This window comes from Vombatus ursinus, unplaced genomic scaffold, assembly GCF_900497805.2.
Source record: "Vombatus ursinus unplaced genomic scaffold, bare-nosed wombat genome assembly UNPS02014822.1, whole genome shotgun sequence".
NCBI lineage: Eukaryota > Metazoa > Chordata > Mammalia > Diprotodontia > Vombatidae > Vombatus > Vombatus ursinus.
In genome coordinates, this window is record NW_020954600.1 from 4,257,702 (window position 1) to 4,283,487 (window position 25,786).

At 42.9% G+C, this 25,786-nt stretch overlaps 1 protein-coding gene across 1 annotated transcript in view; it reads right to left on the minus strand.

The window, feature by feature from the left end:
• The window catches only part of EXT2 (exostosin glycosyltransferase 2), a 195,882-nt gene that overhangs the window by 146,596 nt on the left and 23,500 nt on the right, over nt 1-25,786 (minus strand). Inside the window, exons 4-7 of the mRNA XM_027837793.1 lie at nt 23,795-23,911; nt 19,183-19,378; nt 14,520-14,659; nt 12,957-13,050 (exon numbers count right to left, since the gene is read on the minus strand). Of these exons, the coding sequence (XP_027693594.1) occupies nt 12,957-13,050; nt 14,520-14,659; nt 19,183-19,378; nt 23,795-23,911 (547 nt within the window). The remainder of the gene's footprint in view (nt 1-12,956; nt 13,051-14,519; nt 14,660-19,182; nt 19,379-23,794; nt 23,912-25,786) is intronic.

Genomic DNA, 25,786 nt, shown 5'->3' on the forward strand with positions numbered 1-25,786 from the left:
AATTGTAATGGGTTCCTTAGAAACAATGTTCTCTGCCCTGTTGGTGTGAAAAAGCCACCCATGACCTGAACCCTTCTTTCTTATCCAAACTCACTTCCCACAATATGGAGTCCAAAAGGTGTCAAGGCCCTTGGTTAGAAGGAGACCAATCTCTCCCCCTTTACTTCATTCTTTCCCTTACAAATATCATCTTCTACCCTAATTTCCAACTCCTCTTTGCCTATTCAAATCTTAACCAGCCATCAGAAGCAAACACTCTATCAAGGAATCTTTTCCAACAACTTAAACCCACCATGACTACTCCCTGTCCTCCCTTCTCAGCACACTGGCTCTACTCAACACTTATTTCTGTCATTTTATCTATCCCTTCTTCTTCATTACCTCAAAGAAGCCATGATTTCATCAATACAGATGCTCCCTCCATTAATAACAGAAAACCCCTCCAAGTCTCAGCTGATGGTCTTCCAAAGTTAGCACAGTTAAAACAAGCCACCATGAGGCGTCAGCTAGGCCACCTCATGGCCGATGTCCCAGTGTTGAGCCTATCCAAAACCAGCCAGGCTTGCTTCTAGAAAACAAGCATGTAACCCAACACCAAGCCATGTCCATGATGTATCTGCAGTGCTTAGCAGGGCCTTGGAGAATTCATGGTTAGCTCTGGGTCACAGCATGACAACAGAGGGCCTTGTCTTCCAACATTCTCTAATTATTTTGTCTCTAAGTCCCATCAGCCCCAACAACCAAACTGCAGGCTCCTTATGGGCAGAGTTTTTACAAGATGCTTTTTCGGTCTCCCTCACTGTAACCTACACAGTTCTAGATATATAATGGGCACTTAATATATGTTTTTCAGTTGAAATGCATTTCACAATTTTTAGGCTATATGACCCCATGCTTTTGAAAACAGTTGTGCTATAATGTGGAAAACAATAGATGTAACATCAGAAGACCTGAGTTTCAAGGCTAGCTCTATTATTTACTATACAGCAAAACTGAGGAAGTCCCTTCACTTCTCTGAGTCTCAGTTTCCTGATCTGTAAAACGAGGCGATTAGACAAGTCAGCTCACTACTTCTAGGACCCTATGACAAAACTAGCAAAGTACAAGACCGCTCCATGAATCACCCTGTGTCTTTTTGTCAATACCAGGAGCCTTCTAGAGCTCCCAAGGAAAGGGGTTTTATGCTCTTCCCATCTGGACTGTAAGGGTTTAAATCTCCAAGGCTGGACCAAATACCTGCAAATCAACCCAAACCTTAAAGACAAGGAAATTTATTTACATACCCTAGTGTGCTATAAATTTGGGACAGTTCTATTAAAATGCTTTTCTTGGCTTCCCATTAGATATTTGGCAAACAGTCTTTTTCCAACAAGGTTCTTAATACCAAGCTCGAAAAAAAAAATGCTCTTATTTAAGAATCTTATATTAAATGAGCTCTTCTTAGTCTGTCCTGATTTCAACAACACATGTGACCGGGATACTTCATAACTTAGATTTATGAGCACAAGAATGCTCACACACAGAGAATACAGTGCTACTGATGACATGGGAAATGGTCAAATTGTGAAATTCCAAATAATCTGCAAAGTGACCACATCTACTTCCAATGCGTTATCACTTGATGGGGAGGAGTGTGCAAGGAAGAAACCATGATTCTCTGAATGCCAACATATAAGCTGAGTGTTAGGCTTATGGGTCCAACCTCTAGTATCTAGTATGCGGGGCAGGCAAGTATGGAGAGGAGACTGGGAAACAACTTTCAATGGCATTTGACAAGGGGAAAATATTTAGTGCTTTTTAAAGCCACAAGAACCCAATTTATTGAAAATGAAATTTCCCAGTGGGGGCGTGGGAATGAGAGACATTGCAACACCAGCCCTAGAAATTACAAGTAAAACCTTTTCCACATTGCTTTGCTTAGCCTTGATTTCCAGTGTCATGTCCAGTCTTAAATGTCTTAAGCAACCAATTCTCCTAGAAGACTCCACAGCCTAATAGCTTTAACTGTCAGGAAGTCTGTCCTGATTTTCAGCCTCCAGCTAGGCCACACAAGCTTCATGGTTGGAGAAGAGCTGCGGGCGGCAAAGCAGGGAATGCTCCCAGGCTGCCCCTCACCTACTGTGTGGTCCTGGATGGGTTACTTGGGCTTCCAATCTTCACGTTCCTCTCACACAAGACCTGGACCCGTCTTGTAATTGCCCATCTCAGGGCTGAGCTGAGATGCATTTTCACAAGTGTGGGGTAACCCATGGGAAGAATGCTCTGTAAGTATCAATGTAAGTATAATAAAACCTCAACTATCCAGAACTGCCAAGGAATGAATCGTTCTGAAGAAGTTGATATTCTGGATGGTTGAGGATAGAGAGAAACAAATGAAGTTTTTTCAAAAAGTTTTCAAAATTTTGATCTCTTTGGATGGAAGCTTTTCTATAAATGTTCCTTATCTTCTTATGGGGAGGATACCAAATGTAATTTCACCTCTTCTTGATGACATGGGGTCATTTCTATTCACATCGATCATTGTCCTATGGCATGATTTATATGTCCTCAGAGCCTGAGTTGTATGGAGAGGTTTGCCTCCATACTAATGACCCCAAGACAGGCCTACTTCATAAAGCCTTGTTTCATTGTTGTTTTTTTACAGTTGTCCCCTCTCCCCCCTTAGTCAGCATTGCTGCCTCAGCTCCCCCTGTACCAGTCCTTCCTTCCCCATCTAGTTAGCCAACTGACCAAGCGTGCTTGGACTGCAGGTAAATTGACGGTCGTTAGGTTTTGACAGTCTCTCACTCCTTTAGGAAATGTACATGCTTTTTTGTGACACACAGTTTGCTTCCTTCTAGGCTTGCACAGTACTTTAAGAATGATAAAACAATCACTGAGAGCAAGCACGCAGAGTGGAGAGAACACTAGAGCTGGACAGGGGAAGACCAGGGTGAGAGGCCCAGCTCCAATACCTTCCACACGTCTTGTAACTCTCTGGGCCTCGGCTTCATCATCTCTAAGATGGTGATAACACCTGCAGTGCCAACCTCCATGGCTGGACTTCTGCGAGGATCAAATGAGACAGCATGAGTCAAGCAAGACATAGATGACACTGGTATCAGTGCTACCCCAGGACATTTACACGGAATGGCAAGGACTGCTGAGTGCTTTCCTCCCAACACCCCAGGCTTGCAGACAGGTGAGGTGCCTGGAGAGCTAAAATGGGATAGCCTTTCCTTCTTCCTAATCATTATATTCTCTTAGCAAGCACCTGCCCCATAATTCATAAAACCTTCTGCTTCCTAAGTAAAAAAAAAAAACAACAAAACTCCCAGTGAGACAGCTTCTTCCCTTCCATAGACCACCATGGCCATGAACAGCACTGGAGCAGCCTTTCCTCCCGTGGTTAAATGTTCTCCCTTTTAGACTCACGCTGCCTCTTGGGCCTTCCTCTGGACTACCTGAATGAGCCCCTGGAGGCTTTCTTGCAGCCCTGCCTCTTCACTTCCCCTTGGTGTTGGGCTGTTCCTTTCTATACTTCCTTTCTCTGATTCATGAGTGTCTTTGGGACTTAAGTCCCCCAAACCCATGACTCTCCATTCAGTTTTGGCCTCAGAAGAATCCTACAGGGACATTTCCTACTCCCTGCTCCCAAACACAACAGATACTAGGCCTGGCTTCCTATAAGGAATATAGGAAGAAGGAAAGAAATTCCAGTGAAAACATGGGCAAAGTCATAAGAGCAAAAACAAGCATATGATATGAGGCATAGGGAGAAGGGCATCAGAGATCAGGGACAGAAGCCCAAGACATACTCAACTGACTGAAGAGAAATATATTTCAACTGGGACCAGACTGTGGGAGCTAAAGAGAAAGGTGGATACTTCTGCCATCTCCAAAGCTCCTAGTCATGGGAGCACAAAGAAGAGTTCAAAGGCAAGGCGGTTGCCGACTTCCACCTCCTAGTGTGGCTGGGGTCAGAGGTCACTGCTGTTGGAGCCACTGACCAATAAAAGTGTGTTTGGAAACTCTACTAGGCAGATAAATCAGGGATCCATTTACACCCTCCTCCCTATCCACACAAACACTTCTCCCTATGTGGTCTGGAGAGGCAGTGTCTTCCTGGGTCCAGGTCTACTTTCTTTGTGACTGGGGCTGGAGGGAGATTTGGGAAACACAAAAATCCATTTGATTGGAGGATTATATCTAGCCAAATCTTTTTCTCTATCTACTCATCAGTGTAAAGGAGGCCAATGATAGAATTTCTCCCTCTGCTCTGCTGGCCTATCCTTCCAATGAAAAAGAAATCATAAATTTTGGAACTAGATAGAATCTCTGAGGTCATCTAGTTCAACCCTCTCACCTTATGACTGAAGAAACTGAAGGCCAAGGCTAATAAGTATCATCATGCCATCACGCCAAGATGCCACAAGTTTTCCCGGTGATCCCTTCCTTTTCTATTTCCTTCTGTACTGACTATCTTTGCTATGCAAGTTTTCAGGTATGTGTATATCACAGCTGTCTTTGTGCACATTCACTAAGTCATCAGTGGCAGGCATATCCCACATGGGAACCCATTCCACAACACTGATAGGCAACTGCTTTTTATGTTACAGCTTTGAAAACTGCCAGAGGCACTGAGGGGTTATGTGGCTCCTCCTCGGTCATGCAGGTAAACTGTGTCAGAGGCATGATCTGAACCCCAGTTTTCCTGTCTCCAAGGCTGACCCAGTTAATTCACTGTATAATTAGTTCTTGACTCTTTGCTCTCTTGGTCTCTGATTGCTTGGTGTATGTGTAAGCAAATATGTCCTGGGGTATGTGGTATTCAACTTTTTTGTCCATAATTTAAACATGATGAATTAAGGCACAAACACTTGGCTAAGAAGGTGGGATCTAAGAAAAGGATTTGGATTTCCAGACTCCATCTTAAAATAGAAAAATGCCATGTGCCTAATCAAGGATGGAATGCAACCAGGACAGGTTGGTAAGAACATATTTGTCTAGTGTCTTGGAAATTTAATTTTAAAAAAGCTTTAAACTAAAAAAGATGAGGGAGGGAAAAAACTTTCTGGGTATATTCAAGCTAAACACCATAGAAAGAATCTATAAAATTAGAAGAATAGATGTTAAAATCTTGGGGGAAGTAATTACTTTCTCCTAGAGTTGATAATAGTACAGAGGAAAGTCAGGCATAGTTTGATATGCAACCTGGCTTTTGAGAATACATTATAATAGGTTCATAGGATGGCTCAGTAGGATTCCATGAATCAAGATTCTGCAGGGGAATCAGCCAACAAGAGATGGGAAACTCTCTAGAATGAAATTCTGAAGACACAAATGGAAACAATTTTTGATGACATGGGAAAGGCCAATGTTAGATATACAGAGAACTCACCTCCCTTATCAATTCACTTCAAGGCAAGATAAAAAGGCTTGGAGGAACTACTGTGGAGAGAGGAGAGTAAGTTGACAAGGGGGGTGAAATAGGATTACTGGGAAGCAGTGAGGGCCCAGTTGAGGTTATGTAACAGAAATCTGTAGCGGACCCAGTCAGAACAGTTGAATGATCTCCACCTTTGTTCCAACAGCATGCGTAAAGGAGGGAAGGCAATGTATAGTGGTTATAATGAAAGGCTGAAGCTTGACTGGGTGTAACTGACAATATGAGGAGGGGGCTAAAGAGTAAAGAGAGAACAGGGTAGAGTTGAATTGTTTCATGAAGGGGTCAAGACGGAGAGAACAGGAGAGAGTGGCTAGTGTAAGGGAGAGGGCCTGGGAGAGAATTAACGGGTCAAGAGACTGGAGATCATGGTGAGGATGAAGAGTAGAGTTTTATAAGGGAAGGAAGAGGGAGAGGTAGAAAACCAACAGATTATGGTCAAATGTGGGGATTTCAGAATTCTTGAACATGGAGATGGTACATTTGTGGGTGACAGCAAGATCAAGGTGCGTTCTAGCATATGGCTGAAGGAGGGGTGGAAAAATAGCTCATGAGAAATGAGTAAGTTGAGGAACTGAGTTGTTAGGGTATGGACAGAGAGTCAATGTGTATACTGAAGTCCCCTAGTATGAGGGCAGGAGTTGGGGAGGAGAGAAAAATCATGAGCCTCGCATGTGCCAAATTCATTGAGGAAGGAAGTGGAGTGACTGGAGGTCTGTAGACAACAGCTATAGAATTTTAGTTGGGTGGTAGATATAAATAGCATGGACTTCAAAAGAAGGAGAGTTTACTGAATGATAAAGGTAGGGAGAGAACCTGCAAGTGGCAATGGGAAGCAAGGAGTAACCCAACTGGACCGCCTTGACTGGTGAGCCAAGAAGAATGAGTGAAGGCACAGCCAGTACTGGAAGGGGTGGTCAGGGTGGCTGTGTCATCAGGAGAGCCAGGTTTCAGTAAGAGTTAGCAGATGGAAGGAGTAGGAGAGGAAACCATTTAGGATGAAGGGAAATTTGTCTACTGAACAGGCATTCTGCAGGGTCCAGTGAAAGTGTTGGGTGGCATTTGGTTGAAACTTTGGGATGGGAGGGTTGAGGTGGATAGGAATAAGGAATTGGGAGCCGGCAGGTGGGGAACGGGGTTTGAATGATGACCTAGAAGGGTTCAGAATCACTGGCATGTGAAAGTTAAAGTTATTAAACTATATCAAGGAAGTGCTATGTAGTCTTCCCACATTTTTACCAAAGCATTTGTTAAAATGTCCCATGTTACTCTTGTGGAAAAGAGAGAAATGAGAGACAGATACAGAACTGACTGAATGGCCAGGCTTATGGAAACATGAATGGTTCTTTATCAATTTGGAAGGAGGTCTTCAGTGGAATGCCCCAGGGATTAGTGCTTGGCACTGTACCGATAATGACTTAGATACAAGCATACAGGGAAAGAGAGAAGGAAATCAGCATAAAAAGCACCTTCATCAAATATGCAGATGAAACAAAACTCAGAAGAATAGCTAATGTGCTGGAAAATGCAGCCAGTCTCCAAAAAAGATCTTTCCAGGCTAGAACGCTAGATCTATTAAGTGAAAATTTAAAAGGTAAATGTAAGGTCTTACGTTCGAGATCCAAAAAAGCAACTTCACAAGCACAAGATGGGGAAACATAATTAGACGGCAGTCTGTGTGAAAACAGAGCCAGTCACAAAAGGCCTAGTGGATGACAAGCCTAACGAGACAACAGCATGCCAGAGCAGCAGGAACTCCTGCAGGGCTGCACACTCTGTTAAAGGATGCAGTTTTCAGGAAGGAGGAAGCACTCCATAGCCTTGACATAGTCTTGCTGTCCTGCACTGGGTCATAACTCATCTGGAACACGGGTTTAGTTCTATACACACAGTGGAGGAATGACTCTGATAAACCAAAGAGCATCCAAAGGAAAGGAACTAAGGCAGTGACAAGCCTTGAGGCTGAGCTATGAGACTGGAGATGTTCAGTCAGATGTAAAAGCCAGCTGTGCCCAAGTATCTGAGTGGCCATCCCATGGAAGAAGGATTAGATTTGTTCTGTCTGACCCCAGAAGGCAGACCTAGAAGCAAGGAGTAAAGTTGCAGAATTTTGCAAACTTGGCCTTGATTTAAGGAAAAACTTCCTAAGAACTAGAACAATGATTCTCAAACTTTCTTTGCTCCCCAAATAGTATTATTCTTTTCCAAGGAAATTCTTAGCATGCTGCAAGAGGGTTTAGAGACTCCTGCAGACAAGTGAAAATTCTAGATAATTTATATAAGTCTACAGAACTCCTAGCTGAGACTAGGGGCACCACTTTTTGAGAACCACTTGACTAACACCATCCAAAAGTGGAATGGTTGCCTCTGGAAGTAGTGAGCCCCCCTCTCACTGGAGGTCTTCAAACAAAGACCATTTAATGAATGTGTTGTAGTAGGATTTCTTTTTTTGAGTATGGCTTGTACTAGATGGCTGGTGAAGTCCCTTCCAACTCAGAAATTCTATGATTCTGGTTTAAAGGCACAGATGACACACTTGTCAAATGTGCAGATCAAACAAAGCTAGGAGGAAAGGTTAATGAATGGATAACAGTCAGGATCCAAAAAGATCTGGCCAACATAGAACAGGGGTCTGGCAAACTACTACTGGCAAGTCACCTGTTTTTGCCATGCCTTGCCAAAATAAAACTTTATTTAAAAATGTAAGAGCCATTCTTAGCTCATTAGTCAAACAAAAATAGGCTGGTGAATTGGATTTATCCCTCAGGCTGTAGTTTGCTGATGCCTGATTTAGAACAACAGCTAACTATTAAAATAAAATTTAATAAATGTAAAGTTCTACACTGGGCTTCAAACAATCAATTTCAAAAAATACAAGATGGGCAAAGATTGGCTAGATCCTGTGGGGCATGAAACATATAGGTTTTAGTAGATTGCAAATTCAATATAGGTCAACAGTGCGACGTGGAAGTCGAAAAACGATGATTTTACGACGCATTAAGAAAGGTATTGAGATGTGATAGTTCTGCCATCCTTTGCCCTGGTCGAACTTAATCTGTCATGTAATGTCCAGTTCTAAACACCACATTCAAGCAAGGGCACTGACAAGTTAAGACATGTTCAGAAAAGGAAGGACAAGATGATGAAGGGACTGGAAAACATGCTATACAAAGATCAACTCAAGGAACTGGGGAAGTCTAGCCCGAAGAGGAGCATGAGGAAGGGTCTAATTGCCATCTTCAGGTATCTGAAGAGCTGTCACAGGAAAAGGAACTAGGCTGTTTGCTTGGCTCCAAAAGAAAGAACAAGGAACGGACGGAACCCTAATTCTGAGGTGAAAGTTGAAGAGCAGCAAATTTTAGCTTGCCATGAGGAAAAACTTCCTAATAATTAGAGTAATATATGGGCCTCCAAAAGCAGAAGGTTCTTCCCTCCCCAGAGATTTCCAAGTACAGGCTGGAGGACAACCTGTCAACAATGCTGTTGAAGGCATTCTGGGTCAGGGAGAGACTAGACTAAAAGGAATCTGAGATTCCATTTGGTTCCTTATGGGCAAGCACTACATCTTATACCTGTTGTGTATTCCTCCATAATGCCCAGTGGAGTGTCAAGCATATAGCAGAGTCTCAAAAATTACATGTTGATTAACTGGTGCGATTTGCTCTTTTAAGGACCCCAAGCTTTCTCAGAAACAAAGGCCAATCTTTTTAGTACCCACATGCTGCTGAGAGATGGGATAAAACAATCTCAAAAAAATTAAAAATGATAATCACAAAGTGGGCAATGGAAAGGTATATGGTGGGCATGGGCAGGCCACAATGAATAGGAATTTTGAAGGGAACAAACGATGTTATCAGGAAAATGTGTACTAGAAAAGAAAGACAGGCTGGCAAAATGGCAAGCGCAAGGGATGACTGGTACTCTCATGATGCCAGACAAAAGTCTACTGGGTAGAGCCCTTCTTGCTGTGAATTTATGGTGGACATGGATTAGAGTCACAAAGAATAGGCGTGGATAGAGGCCCATGCACTCTGAAGAGAACACTCAAATCATCAGGATCACAGGTCCACTGCAGTATTTGAGCAACTAACGCTGATTGATGATAAATGAGGGAGACAAAGAAGGTGGTATGGTCGGATTATCAAAAGTACCTTATGTTTTATTCCATTATTAAAATCATCTTATTTTAACACTTCTGCTATACTTTACATGGTCTAGCTTCATGACAGCCAAGATGATCAGAAGTGGTAGCTGCCCAGAAAAGGAGTTATCAGCACTAGAGACTGAATTCTCCATGTGAATTCCAGGTATTCCGCATCCACAGCTCCATTTCTTGTAGGCCCTTGTCCTGAGGAAAGCTGCAGAGCTGTTTTGCTACCCTGGCTAACTGGATGTCATTTCTTGTCTCAGCCACAAGTGATATGCATACTTTTCTGACTGTCACCCAGATCCCCAAGGCAAGATCTGTGGTTGTGAGCTGTTTGCCCCAGTTTACAAACAGGTCAAGGTACAGCCTCTGACAGTTACAGACCTGGTCCAAGCCCCGGTTCTGTTCCTACCCACACAAACGCAGGTCTCTTACTTCACTCACTTCTCTGGGCCTGTTTCCTCAGCTGTAAAATGAAGGGGTGTCTCTACAACACTGTGAAGGTCTGTTCCAGTTAGGATGCTACGAAAGCTGGATCTCTACCATCACGGGAGAGATCGCCGTCCTGCAGTGAACACTGCTTCTTCCCCTCAAGCTACCAGAATGGGACTGCAGGGAACTGCTCCAAAGATGGGAGAGGTACCCAAGTGGCCCGGAGAAGCCGGCTGGAGAATCTCTGTACAGAGCCAGACCTGCTCGGGTCTAGAGGCTGAGGAAATGGAGACCCCTGGTGGCCACCTACTCATTCTGAGCTAACAGGGGCGTCTGTAAGAGGAAAGCACTTCAAGAGACTCCCCTCTCTTTTCCAATGAAATATCCATTAGGCTCTCCAGTGTGGGACTGAGGATGGAGCCCCAGAGACACTGTTAGGGCTTAAAGAGATCTCACTTCGAATTCCCTAGACAGAGTTCGTTAAGCTATGTGACACCAGCTTACACTTACCCTCACAGCTTCCCTAGGAGTCAGCTAGAAGCAGCACGTCATTATGAGCAAAGCAGGGGGCGTGAAACTGGGGAGACTTCAGCTCTAATCCCGCCCCTACCACTTACAGCTGTATAACTCTGAGCAAGCTGCTTACCCTCTCTGCCTCAGTTTCCCTATCTAAAATGGGGATTATAATAGAAATTACCTCACAGGGTATAGTGAGGACCAAAGGTATGTAAAGCATCTCGCAAACCTTAACATCCTCTCTATAAGTCTGAATGTTGTTATGAGTGCTACCAGTCAATCAATCAATAGACATTTGTTAAACGCCTACTATACGTCAGGCACTGTGCTAAGAACTGGAGCTACAAAGAAAGGAAAAAAGAGTCCTTGCCCTCAAATAACTTACAATATACTGGAGGAGACAACCAGAAAATAAATATACACAAAGCAACCTATATACAGGATAAATAGGAAATGATTAACTGAAGGAAGGCACTGGGTTAGAGCACTTCAAGATCAAATCAGATCAGTCTTAGAAAAGAAATTTTACCTGAGTTCAAATCCTCCCTGTGACTCATTTAGCCTCTTTGCCTCAGATTCCTTATCTGTAAAATGGGGATAATATAAGGACCTACCTTACAGGACTGTTGGGAGGAATGAAGGAGATAATATTTGCAAGGCACTTGGTAAACCTTAAAGCATTATGTAAATGCTCTCTGTTAGCAGCAGCAGCAGCAGCATCATTATTATAAGAAGGGAAAATGACAGGGAAATTCAGGGAATGATGCTCTAAGAAGTTTTCAGTTATATTTCTCCCAATCTTAGAAGGAAGAAATGACCCAACTGTCGAAGAAGAGAATAACCAGATGTGTAAAATCCCACCACTGATAGATTGTTCCTGGTCTCTAAAGCCACTGATGGGAAAATTAGGAATGACTTTCCTTTGGTACAAGACCACATCTCTTCCACAAGGGATGAAGAGGAAATATCCTCATGTTTCATAAGCAAAAAGGATAAAGAATTATTTATATTCAATTCTGCAACAAGGTGTCACCACAGAGCGCTGGCCCTGGAGTCAGGAAGACTCATCTTCCTGAGCTCAAATCTGACCTCAGACGCTTCCTAGTTGTGTGACCCTGGGCAAGTCACTGAACCTTGTTTGCCTCAGTTTCCTCACCTATAAAATGAGCTGGAGAAGGAAATGGCAAACCACTCCAGTATCTTTGCCAAGACAACCCCAAATGGGTCACAAAGAGTTGGGCATGACTAAAACAACTGAACAACAACCGAATCAACAGCTAAAGAGGACAATGGCTAGCCAGCACCTAAAAGCTGCTCAGTAACCACTCAGCCTGGAGATGATCTAGTCTACGCGTGTCAGACTCAAATAGGAATGAATCCCTGTGGCCAGCATCTTAACTTAGAAAACCACAAATGGGCATTATCAATGGTGTCATGTATTTTATTTTATTAAGCACTTCCCCATTCCATTTTAATCTGATTTGGTTTGACACCCCTGATCTAGGTTAAACTCCTGGCTCTGCCACTTAGAAGCCTATAACCTTAGTCAAGTTACCTGACCTCTGAGCTTCATTCTGCTCTTCTCTACTCTTCATGTTGTGAGGCCCAAATTAGAAGAGTTACGTGACCCATTTTATAACTGTTGTAAAGGGCTTTACAGACAGATAGGGTTTTTTTCCCTTGTTAATGATCATTTGAGACAATAGCAGTTAACTGTATCTGTAGATGCTATTTTTAAGTTTAATTTTTTAAACTGTTCCCAGACTGATATCACAGAAATCTGTGGGTGGAAGAGCCTTCCAACACATCCCAGAAAGAATCCCTCAACTATGGCACATCTCTGTTTGAAGGACTCCCTTGAGGGAATCCGCTCCTTGCTGAGGCAGCAGGCCCATTCCTTGCAGGAAGGGCATTGTCATCAACAGTACCTTTGCCTCCTGGATCAGCCCATGCCAGCTTTCACAGATGCAGTGTGCTGGACAGATCAATATTGTTGGCTATTTGACATTCCCCTGTCTTTCCCCTGGCTCCTCCTCCTCTCTGGTGCTGCCATCGGCTGTGACAATGCAGAGGCGGCTCCAGTCCCATGTCAGCAGCTTACTGAATGCTCTCATCTAAAGCTCTTACTGACCTTCAGTTCCCTTCTCTGTGAAGTGAGAGGGCTGGACCAGAGGACCTCTAAGACCTCTCCCTATTCTATGATCTGATGATCCCATGTCCCTACTGTACACATGGCAAGGCCTTTGAGACTCAGCTGCACCTCACACATAACTGCTTCCCCAGGTTCAGAATGTAGGAGAGGATATGTATCTCACTGATGAGGAGGATGCTCTTTTAAAGGAAAGGAGGAGGAGAGTAGTTGAAACCCACCATTGCACCTCATAGGAGGAGGCTCCAGGACAGAGCCCACACTCTCTACTGGACCCCACCCCTTACCTGTCTCTGCATTTCCTCAATCTGCCTCTGGGGGATGCTCCGCAGCACACTGTACATCTCTCGCATTTTCTCCTCAGGTATAACCACAGATGCCCTGAAGGTAAAAGAGATCATGGAAGGGGAGAGAGGGGAAAAGTAGTAAGCTCTCGGGGAACCAAGACCAGCACTGCCAGCTGCCGCAGGGAACGAGCTGGGGCCAGGAGGGACATATAACCGACTCTAAGGATTATAGCGAGGATAATGAGGACAGCGAGGATATGTTCTTTTGGAAGGCAGTACCTGGGAAGGGGATAGAGAAAGGGCAGATGGGAGGAGGACCAAGGTGACAAACTTCACTGAGCTGCCTGGGCCAGGATGCTAAGCACATCACAAAGAACAGAGAATCTCAGACACAGAAGACCCTTCAGACAGTATCTAGTCTAGTCTGTCCTTCTGTAATAATCCTGACAAATGGTCAGCCAGTCTGTCCGAACACCTTCAGGAATTGGGAACCCACTGCCTCCCAGGGCAACTTATTCTATTTGGAGACAGATCTCATTCTTAAAAAGCTTTTTTTTTTTAATTTTCTCAAGCTAAAATCAGCCCCTCTCTAACTTCTACCCACTACTGGTTCTGTCTCGGGGGTCAGGTTAAATAAGTCTAATGCTTCTTTCACAAAAGCCCCCTATACATGTGAAGACACTGCTCACATCCTCCCATAAATCATCTCTTCTCTAGGCCAAATATGCCTAGTTCGGGCCTGATCCTTGTACAGCATGTCTTAGTTTCTTCACCATCCAGATCATTCTCCTCTGAACAGTCTAGTTTGCTAACGTCTTTCTAAAAGAAGATCTTAGAGCCAAAATATATTTTCCCAGATGTTCTCTGAGCAAGGCAGAGTCCAGGGCGACTATCACCCCTTCTATCATAGAGAGGATGACATGAAAAGCCATGACCAGAAGCCATGGTTAAAATAGGCCATTTATATTACCCCAAGAAATTCTCTTGTATTGACTCCTAAAATGAGCCAAGACTAGAAATAGTCATTCACAAAGGTGGTAAAGAAGAAATTAACTAAGCATCCAAGGCAAGGCTAGGCAGAGGTTATAGGGTGACAACTAAGTTTCATCATCCCTTATTTTCAACCCTTGCTAAGTCTTTCACAGAATTATCACACAATGACAATTCACATGGTACTGCAAGATTACTGTATGACATTTCCATAGTACTCTACAAAGTGTTTCTTTTATTCTTTTTACAAAGCACTTCTCTCAAACAACTCTGTGAGTTGGTGCAAGTTTAATATATCGACTTTACAAATGAGGAAACTGAGGCTGATAGAGGGTAAGTGACTGGATAGGAAGCCATTTGATGAACTACTCTCAATGGTATCCCCTGCCCACCTCCCTAGCGACCAAAGGCACACCTTAATTTGACCCAGATAAATTCTAAGGCATTTTCTAGGCCCTTCATTCAGCACGACAAGTCAGGCTCATCTGTATGCTATCAGCAGAAGCGATAGGCCAGCCCCGGAAAGCAGAAATAAGCCAAAAGAGACCAGGCAGAGGACAGAAATAAACATACCTCTTCCAGTCCAGAACCTCCGAAAAGGGCAGGATGTAGGAATCAGCAATGATAACTGGGACACAGCCGGCCTGAAGAACATCACTCAGAGCTGCCTGGCCCAGCCGGGCTCCACGAAGGACCACACAGAAAGAAGCCTCCTACAGGTGAAAGAACCAATGATGGGATACTGAGAGACAGACTAGCCCAAAGGACCTACCTACAAAAGATTCTGGAGATTAAAAATTTTCTATGGGTTTGAAATCAAAGGAGGCCAACACTTCCAGACACCGCAAGTTCAACTTTTTTTAAAAAATAATTTTAACTGAGATTTTTATTATTTTTAAATAATATTTTCATAATATCTTTAATATTTTTTAAATAATATTTTTCCTGATTACAAGTAAAGACAACTTTTAACATTCAGTTTTTTTTAAATGTTGAGTTCCGAAATTTCTCCTTCTCTCCCTCAGCTCCCCAAGACAGTAAGCAATTTGATATAGGTTATACATTTGCAATCATGCTAAACATATTTCCATATTAGTCGTATTATAAAAGAAGACATAGACCAAAAGAAAAAAAAAGTGAAAAAAATAAAGTGAAAAACAGTATGCTTTGATCTGCATTCAGACTCCAACATTTCTTCCAGCTTTTTTAACAGTTATCAATCCTTACCAATACAACTGGAAATGTTTTATCAGTCCACAACAGTCAGTCAGTCAACAAGTATATAAGTGCCAAGGTACATCTTCTATAAGTACCAGGTACTATGCTCCGTGCCAAGGACATCTTCCAGTGTCCCCTCAGGGACAACACTGGCAGTAAAGAGCACCAGAAGTACAAGGGAATATGGAGGCAATGGTCATAAAGCTCATAGAATTTGAAACTGGAACAGACTCATTTTCTTCATCTGAAAAATAAGCCCAGAGAGGCTGAGATTTGCCCAAGATCACACAAGTACAAGCAGCAGGAACAGAGCTGGGATTCAAAGGTAGGTCCTCGGACTCCAAATCCCACCCCCCATCCCCATGCTGCTTCATAACGACACCACAGACAATTCTGATCTGTCACAGGCCTAGCTAGATCGTCTAAGGTTCCAGGCCAATGTCCCAAACTCCAAGCTGGCTACGTGGTGCCTGGAAAAGTCAGATTTTTCATGTCACAGGATAGGTTTACCAAGTAGAGGTACAAGTTCTCAAAAGGACGCAGTAGGCATGAAGAACCTCTGCCCAAAGCTTCTTACTACACCCACACAGACAAGAATGGAGGAGGAGAAGCTAGAAGATAAAGCTTTTAAAGGACTCGAATAATTATACCCAGAGTATTGACAAAGTCGCCAAGGTCAATTGGGGGAAATACTCTAGTCCTATACTCAAGGCTCTATGTATGGTCAGTCCTTCCTTGCTCTTCATCATAGTCATGGACCCCACTGAAGAGCTAGAAGATATGCTGAGCAAATCTGTAGATAAAATAGAGCTGGGAGGGGTCAATTCTGCACTGGATGACAGACGCAGGAGCCAAAAAACAATAGAACTGGATGACACATACAGCAGCCAAAAAACAATAAAGAAAAATGACAGCTGAGAATAAAGATGAAATTAAATAAGGATTAATGCAAAGTCCCACCTTAGGTTCAAAAAGACACCTAAACAAAGTAGACGATGGGAAGAACCAATGTAATAATCATTTATGTGGGAAAGATCCCGAAGTTCTGGCTAGGTCAACACCAGGGTGAGCTAAAACCTAATGCAATAGTAGGATCCATTAATAAACGTCCAAAGCTCAAAACAAAGGAGGTCCCCTTCCCTGGTCCAACCACACTTGGAGAGCTGTTCCATTCCAGGTACCACATTTTTGGAAGGATATTGATAAACTGGTGAATATTCAGCTTTGGGTGACCCAGAATGACAAGTGGGTTGGAAACCATGCCACATGAGAATCAGGTAAAGTAGCAAATAGGGATTTTAACCTGGAAAAAAAGAATTAAGTGGGGAGCCAAGGAACAGAAAGGCAGAGGAGAAATACGAAAACTGACCACAAATACTGAAGAGCTATCAACTGAAGAAGGATTAGATTTACTTTGCATGACACCAAAGAGCAAAACTAGGAACAGTGGGTAGACGTTGCATTAAGAAGATCTCAGCTTAATTTTTTTTAAAGTAGAACAGACTATTGAGGAAGGAATTCCGCATCCTAGGAGGGCTTTCAGCAGCATCTGGATGATCCTTGTTGGTGATACTCTAGAGATTTCTGTCCAAGCATAGACTGGACCAAATGACCCCTGCAGTCATTTCCAACTAAGAGTCTGGTACTTAATACTACCCTGACCATCCTTGAGTTTAAGATCTAAATGCCACAACTGAACAAAATGTAGAGTCACCAGGATGAAGGAGGATGGAAGAGGAGCTAATGAACTGGAGAACATTTAGCCTGGGAAGTGAGCACAAGGGTGGGAGCGGGGAAGGAGGGAAGCATGACAGTCACCTCCAGATTTCTACAGGGACTGTCATTTGGAAAAGAGACAAAACTTTTCCTGTTTCCAGGGAACTGGAACTAGGACTAGAAGTTGCAAAGAGTCAAAATTCAGTTTACTATGTGAAAGAATTTTCTGGTAACTAGAGTTGTTCAAAAATGAAGTGAGCCCTCCTGTGAAAAAGTAAGCTCCTCGTCACCAGATGCATTTGAGCAAAGTGATGCTGTAAAGGAGATAGATAAATAGAATAGGAGGTAAAGAGGAACTGATTTCTGAGGCCCCTTCAAAGGCTAAGATGGGCAGCTCATAATCAATGCATCTCCTGACAAGCCCTGAGTCTTTGACTACCTCCACTCCACACAAGCACTGAGAGTAACCCAAGGCTCCTACACACCTAACAGTATCCTAAGCAACATCTACATTTGCCAGAAGAAGACACTGTTACCTGGGAAACTGCAATGAAAGATGAGGAATAATGTTGGCAGGTCCTACCTTTTTTTAAATGTATGAAGAGCTGTTATGAAATCTCCTCAGCAGATTTCAAAGGTAACAAAGAGAAAACTCACCCTGGGGAGGGTGTCAACCCTGAGGAGGGTGGGGAAGGAGAGAAGAGATGTTGACAAGAATAAGACTTTTTTCAGCACCTCTTGGGAAGGAGCACTGAAGCAGCCAGGATGAGCCCCAATCCACCCAGAGAACAGAGAGGAAAAGTGATTCGCCTAAGCCTTCTAGGAAGTCTACTTACCTAGTGCCTTTGGAGAGAAAAAATACTGGTAAATCCATTAAGGGTCATTCTGCATTTAGCTGGAAACTAAGGTAAACATGTCCAATCTTAAACACACACACACATACACACACACACACACACACACACACACACACACACACACACCAAAAAATTTTTAAAAGATCACTTACTCAGGTACTAGGTATAACCTTCCCACCTGGTGTTTATGGAAACAAGAAATGTAGAGGATCCAGGTGGCTGCAAGAGGAGAAGCAGACCAGGAAGAGACCCTGAAACTCCAAACACCCAAGCTCTCCCTATTCCCTCTCCCACTCCCCCAAAAGATAAGAAACTATTTTGAAGTGTTCTGGATAAACAGAAAGAGATAAGGTCAATATTCTAGACTCCTCTAAAGATAAATGAGAAAGCACAATTCTAAGAAGAAAATGAGTCACTGCATCTTCCAGTGGCAGGTGGAAAGCCCCAACTGGCCTGGAGAGACAGTCATCCAGATGTGGACACACATGCTGATAACCGTTTTTCCTGTCTAGACAAAGGTTACTATAAATACATCTGCTCACATCATCTCTGTTATCAGCTAGACATTCCAGAGGGAGATGCCCTGCTTTGTGAGGGAAAGTATTTTAACAATCTCAGCATGGGCCAGCTCTCTTTGGAGTTCAAAAAAGTACCCCATCTCCTAGAGAGCTCTCCTTGGGCAAGCCTGTCTGCATTTCAAGTAGCTAAGTGAACAAAACTCAATTGTTCTCTTTGGATGAGGGTTTCAGACTTCTCCTTTCTCTGTCCCCACACCCAAGGAATGCTAAATATCTCGCCTATAAAAACATCCCCAGAGGAGCAGATGATGCTGCCCTGCTTCTGGAGGTTGGAAGTGTCACTCATTCAACTGAGGCGAGGAATCCATACCTAGTATGAAGGGGTCATGCAAGTACCGCCCACCTTTCCCTGGGAGGGAAGCGGCAAAGGTCACTGCTCATGTCCTTCAAGCTGGCAAGTCTAACAACACTTGAACTCTGGACTCAAGGCAGCATGAAGAAGTTAAACATGTCTCCCTCCCATACTGAAATGGCTTATTTGCAAGGCTGCCTATCTGGCCTGTGGTGCTAGGACGGCCTTATTTAGAGCTGAGTCACAAGACTATAAGCCTTAGATTTGGAAGGCCAGTTATAAATCATGTAACACTTCCCTATTCATCTTAGAGATGAAAAAGCAAAGACACAGAAAGATTAAGTGATCTGCCCAAGGTGACCTGGGTAATAAGGAACAGAGTTAAGACTGTCCTCAAGGTCTTCAGGCCTCTAAACTCAGTACTCTCTCCATGGCATCACCCCTCAAACTTACAAAAACACAAGGGGTCGGATCCCAGAGTATATCAAGCAGCAAGGAGCTATGCTACACCATGTTCCTATAGCAGACTTCACCTAGTTTCATATGGTAAGAAACTGGTAGGGAACAGTACTGACCTGTAGGATTTGGGGGTAATCAAAGACCTGGTCCTTGTGGCATCGCTTGCGCGTGGAAAGGACTCCCTCGGAGAGATTGGTGCACTTTTCCAGGACCAGCACCGACTCCCCATGCTTGGCTTGGAGGGCCTCCAGCTCTGAGCGGTACTCAGGATGAAGAGCCATCTGCGATGACAGAAGAAAATACCTCCTGGGGCTGAGAGGAAGAGATCAAAGTGATTGGAAAGCCTCAGGCAGATGCTCTAGGCAGGCCTAGAAAGTCTTTGAAGTTAGACTTAGAGCAAAGAGCATGCTCCCTTTAAAATATCTGTCATGGAATGGGCCTCCCCTTACTTTAGTTGGGAATTATGGGCATATAGTGCTACTTTCTTTTCATGCATACATTTCACAAATATTTATTAAGCACCCACTGCATATAAAGTCTACTGTTAGATACTGAGGTTGATGCAAGTAGAAATAAGAATTTGTCCCTGCCCTTATGGAGCTTACAATCCAGTCAGGAGTAAGACACATGAATAACTAGAATTTGCCATACCACATGATAAGAGCAGTAGAGAGGACAAAATACAGATCCACAAGTGGGTCCATGCCCAAAAATGGTACTTCGAGGATGGTTCTGAGAAAGTCTGAGGGTCCGACCAAACTTAGCCAAAGTCCCAACCCAAACCTACCCCCAAAATTACCAAGGTCAGAGAAGGGGATTGGGGGGAGGTGCCACATAAACTTCTGCCAGCCACATCAATCTATGACTGACCAAGTTACGTAAGGACAAACTGCCTATATTCTGTACATTTGTAAATATCTAAGTTATTGCTGGGGGTAGGAATCGATTCTTTTTCCTCAGTTCCTCAGTAAAAGTTCCTTTTGAAAAATGCCATGCATAACATGTGAGAAGAAGACTTGGAAGAGTATATTTAACAGGTTGTGTGACTTGTCCAGACTCATCCTGGTAACAAGCTCCAGGACAGGCTCTCACCCCCATCTCCTGGCTCCTCTTGCTACCACAATATGCTGCCTGACTCATGTAGTTCTGGGGCCTTAGTTTCACCTTCTGAGAACAGGATCAGATTCATCCCGTTCTTCAAAGGGAGGACAAGGTGATAAATAAATGCAAAGCCCTCAGCTCCCATCTCAATATCAATTCAAGGCAATGGAATTGTACCTCCACTGATGTGCATATGGGGAGAAGGGCACTATGAGAGGCAAGATTAGCTAGAGGCCACAAGGTAAGTCAAGGTAACAGAAAAAGCTCCCAAGAATCTAGTGGAAAGAACATAGGATTTGGAATCAGAGGACCCATGGCTTAAGATATGTCTAAATTGATCACAAAGTCACTTTAATTCTCTTGGTTTCAGTTTCTTTACCTATAAAATGAGGCAGATGGGATGTGATGACCTCAAAAGTCCTTTCCAGCTTTAAATCTTATGACCATGTAACAAATTTGAGAATCATATTTGAACGGACAACTTGCTGACTAACAAAATAAAATGATACAGTTCTTGGTACTTTTCTTTTTAAAGAGCTACTACTAAGTGTTTAGTTTAATTAGTAACACTGCCACAAACCTGATTTCCCTCCACTGTGTATAAGAGTGTTTTCAGAGTTGGCCTGGCAGTAGAGGGCAGAGCTCTGGTTCCTATAGTCAAAGGCCTCTCCAGACTACTGAATAGAAGCGACAAACCTCAAAATAGGGCTGGGAAGATTATAAAAAGCCAACACTTCCTCTAGATATGACCCAGAAGGACCAATACCTCTTTGGCCCAGCCACGCTGACTGGGCTCGAGCAAATAACTAAAAGCAAAATATCACCCACAAACTGGGTCAATTCCATGAAAGGTCTGTCTATTTTTAGGGAAGAATGAAATGAAATTGAGAGCACTTCAACTTCTTTCTGAAATAGGCCAGGACAAAAGGGCCATACTTGGACACGTCCCACTCAAATGCTTCACGAAGTCACATGGCTGAATCAATGGAATCGCTTCTTAGGAGGCTGACTTAAACAGAGGCAAATTAGAAAGCAGAATCTTGGTACCTGAGTCTAACTGAAAGAAGGAGCTGGGCTTACTCTATGACCCACAGCAAGTCACAGCCTTATTTTCCCCTCCTGTAAAATGGGGATAATCAGACTTGGACTACCTGCTTCACCATTTCTTTGAGAGAAAAGCAGTTTATAAATCCTGAAGGGTGACACTGGACAGAAGGCCAGTCATTAACACACATGTAGGTATCACTTGGAGGCTGATAAAGTGAAGTAGAGAACGCCAAGAACACTATGGCCATTGATGAATTAGGCAGCCAAGGGCTGAGAGGTGAAGAGATTTGCTGGACTAGTCAACGGGACTAGTCCCAGGACTAGTCAACACTGGAGCCGGGACTCAGGCTCCAAATCCAAGCATCTTTCTCCTACCCCATCAATGAAATCACTCATCTTCATTATCTAAGTTTTATTGTCATCATCATTAGAATATTCTGTGGTGTTCCAAATAAAGAAAAATGGTATTTCTGGGAGTGACCCAATTGGGACTAGGGCCAAAAACTGATTTCATTCTTCCACTAAATCATAAGCACAGGCTGGGGAGAGGGTTTGGCTGGACTTCACTACACAGAAGCCAAGTGTAGATTCAGGAAGTCATTTATATCACAATCATCTAGTCAATTTCTACCCACCCACTCCCACCATCTCCCCCTTGGACTCACCCCCTTCAATTTAAATTTCAAAAAGGAAAGCATCAAACTATCTCAATGACTTACTTACCTGTCATTCAAGGCTTTACACAATCTGATAATCACCTTAGCACATTTTGCTCCCTAAGTGCTAATATAATTGGACTGTCTCCTGAACACGCACTCCCCTCTCAGCCACCTTACTTTGGCTCACTTGGTTCCTTCTGTCTAGAATGCCCCACCCTCCCTCATTTATTGAATTCTTATTTCATTCACTCAACATTCAACGAGTATTTATTAAGCAACTACTGTGTGACAGGCACTAGGCTAAGCAGTAGATGCACAAAGACAAAAATGAAATATTCCCTTATTAACCCTTAAAGTCCTAAGCCAATGCTACCTTTTCTCCTACCTCCCATTTAGACATGCAGAGCATTTTTTTTTAATATAGCTGTACAATGCACTGATCATACAGTATAGTGGATTACAGAGGTCTCAAACATCACAGCCTGCAAAATTCTCAGGGGCTGCCCCAAACAGATTCAAATGTATGGAAAATGTTTAACAAACCAAATTAAAATAAAATGCGACAGAGATAATGTTAATAGGGATGTTAATAGCCAATAGGGATCATTTCTCCTTGAGTTGGAGTCAGAGGATATGGACAGAAACCCAGATCTACTGCTTATGACCTGTACAAACTTAGGTTACAGTCAAAATTAGAGGACCTCGGTTTCTTTTTCTGTAAAATGAGAAAATTGGACTAGGTGATCACCAAGGTGGGACCCTCATCTTGTGCTTGTGTCTTCTCCTCATGCCAGCTCTAAGCCCCACAAGGGCAAGGACCTTGTCTTAGCTAAACTTCACATCTCCTCCAGCTACCACCTCCCCAAAGTCCTCCCTGCAGAGTAAGAGCTTAATTAACATTGTTGTTGTTACCTTCCCCTTTCCCCAAGGGCTGCCTGAGCTTACGGGGCACACGGATCTTTAATAAACACAACTTGCGAACAGGTTTGTTTTATTATATGTCCTCTTTTTAAAAAAAAGAAAGAAAGAAAGAAATCACTAGTTGTGGCTTCTATGATTCACCCAATAGTCCAAATTCTAAATTTAAAAAAAGATCGTGTGACCTTCCAAGGCTGTCACTTGTGAAAGCTGTAAACTCCTAACTTATCTCCATTTAAAGGAAAAATGACAAAAATCCCACCTGAAGCCAACACACCTTGCAAGAAGGAAAAATAAGAATTTAGGATCTAAAGTTCCCAGGTGTCTTAGAGAACACCATCACTGTGATGGCTGGTATGTATATGTAGTACTTCAAAGTTTACTCAGTCATGTTACATACAAAACTTCAGAGCTCAGAGAGGTTAAGTAATTTGTTCAAGAGCTTCCAACTGCATACTATTCACCATGCTGTCTCTTCTAGGTCAACCCTTCATTTTATACATAGGGAAACTGAGGCCCTAAGAGGGGAAACAACAAGAAAGCATCACAGGCTCAGAGCTGGAAGTGATATTCTCCCACCCCCTTATTTTACAGATGAGGAAACCATGGGCCAAGAGATGGGACAGCTTGCCCTGGCCATGCCAGTAGCTAAGTGGTTGAAGTTGGCCTCAACCCCAGGCCGTCTGACTCCAAATCCAGTATGCTTTCCATTACATCCCTTAATTCCATTAGACCCCACACCAAGTCATGATGTGGCCTGCTCCCTTCATTACCAACCCCCAGGCCCTAATAACCAGCCTATAAGTAGAAGCAAAACTGCTTCCAGATCACAAGGCTTCTTACATTGTTGAAATAAGAGCATGTCTTATACATGGGGGAGAGGGAGAAAAGGAGAAAGAAAAAAAAAAGCCCTCAGGGCTATGGCTAGGTGCATTGCCTATGTCATGCCTCATAGCCCTCTCATCATACAGAGAAAGAACAGGTTGTGTGGAGAACACCTTACCCTGGTCCCCTCTCTGGTAGGTCCACCTCAGCTGACAGGGAGCTATAGACAGGAATGCTAACATCATAGCCTTGGCGATAGGTCCACGTGGAGAAGCCACCACCAGCCAGAAGAGCCCTGAAAGTAAAAAATGTCAGGAAACTGTAAAGAAGAAGGGTTCCAATTCAGCCACACTCCAGTCCAAGCAGACTGGACCAAAAGGGACACTTTCTGGGACAACCAATGTTTTCCATCCTTGACTCACTCTTTCTTCCACTAGGATCCCAAATTCAGTCTTCCTTAATCACTTCTATTATGCCAAAAAAAAAAAGGCAGTCTCAGAGAAGAGCCCCCAAACACCACATGCTACCCTTCAGAGCCTCCCCCACCCCCCAAACATCATGACTCTTGGGAGATTTGGGTAATGACAGGTGTCTGCTCAAGGCCATCTGAGGCTCTGTATCCAGCCAAGGTGAAGGCAAGAAGGAGTGAAAGGAAGGGGAGGGAAAGGGAAGGAAGGAGGGAGAAGCAAAAAGTATAGATAACTTTTTAAGAAGTTGGGCTGTGAGAAGGAGGGAAAAAAGGACAATTGCTTTAACGGATGGATAGTAAGGTGTAATGGAGGGAAAGCAGATACTCCTGGCTCCCCGTTATCACTTCTACAACTCTCCCTGTGTGTTCATCACTTAGCGTCACTTTGATATTATCTCTCATTCCCTCCCCAATCTTCCTAGGAAGGAAGAAGGCTTAGCAGTACCAGATATCAAACTATACTACAAAGCAGGAATTATCTAAATGCTTGGACACTGGGTAAGAAATTGAGCACAATAGCTGAGTGATAAACCCAAAGATTCCAGCTACTGTAATAAGCACTCACCATTCAACAAAAATTGCTGGGAAAACTAGAAAACAGCATGACAGAAACTAGGTATAGATCAGTATCTCATACTATATACCAAGATAATAAAAAAAAATAGAGGAACAAGGAAGAATTCATGGTCAAACAAAGAAGACCACAGAAGACAAAGTGGACAATTTTTGTTACACAAAACAAAAGAAATTAATACCACTAAAATCAGAAATGAAGTAGATAATTGGTGGGGGAAGTTGTAGCAGTTTCTCTGATAATGGTCTCCTTTCCAAGAGATGCAGAAACAGATTAAAATGTGAGTATGAGCCATTCCCCAACTGATAAATGGTCAAAACGATATGAACATGTAGTTTTCAGAGGAAGAAATACAAACTATCAATAGCCATATGGAAAAAAATGTTCCAAATCACTAATAGCGGGAAAACAAAAATTAAAGTAATTCTAAGGTTCTGCCTGAAACCCATCAAATTGGCAAAGTTAACAAGAAAAGGAAAATCACAAGTGCTAGAGTGGATGTGGGAAAACAAGTGCATTGATGCATTGTTGGTGGGGCTATAAAGTGATCTAGACATTCTGGAGAACAATTTGGAACCATGCTCCTCAAAAGTTACTACCTTTTGACCCAGTGATGTTACTAATAAGTAGATCAAGGCACCAAATAGATCAAAGAAAGAAGGAAAAGGCCCATACATACAAAAATATTTATAGTAGCTCTGTTTGTAATGGCAAAGAAATGGAAACTAAGCAGGGTGTTAAATAGCTAAGGAATGATTAAACAAATAATGGCAAATGAATTTAGTGGAATATTATTGTGCTGTACAAAATGATGAAGTTGATGGTCTCAGAGAAACCTGAAAAGACTTATATGTCCTGATACTGACCAGAACTTATATGTACTGAAGTGACCAGAACTGGTAAATTTCTACACAAACAACTTTGAAAGATATACGAACTCTAATCAGTACAATGATCAACCATAAGTTCAGAAGACTAATGATGAAACATGCTACCCATCTCCTGAAAGAGAGGTAATAGATTCAGGGTGTAGACTGAGACTTTTTTTTCCCTAGACATGGCTAATATAGTAGCAATTTGTTTTGTTTTAACTATGCATTATTTGTTTCAAAGATTTTGTTTTTATT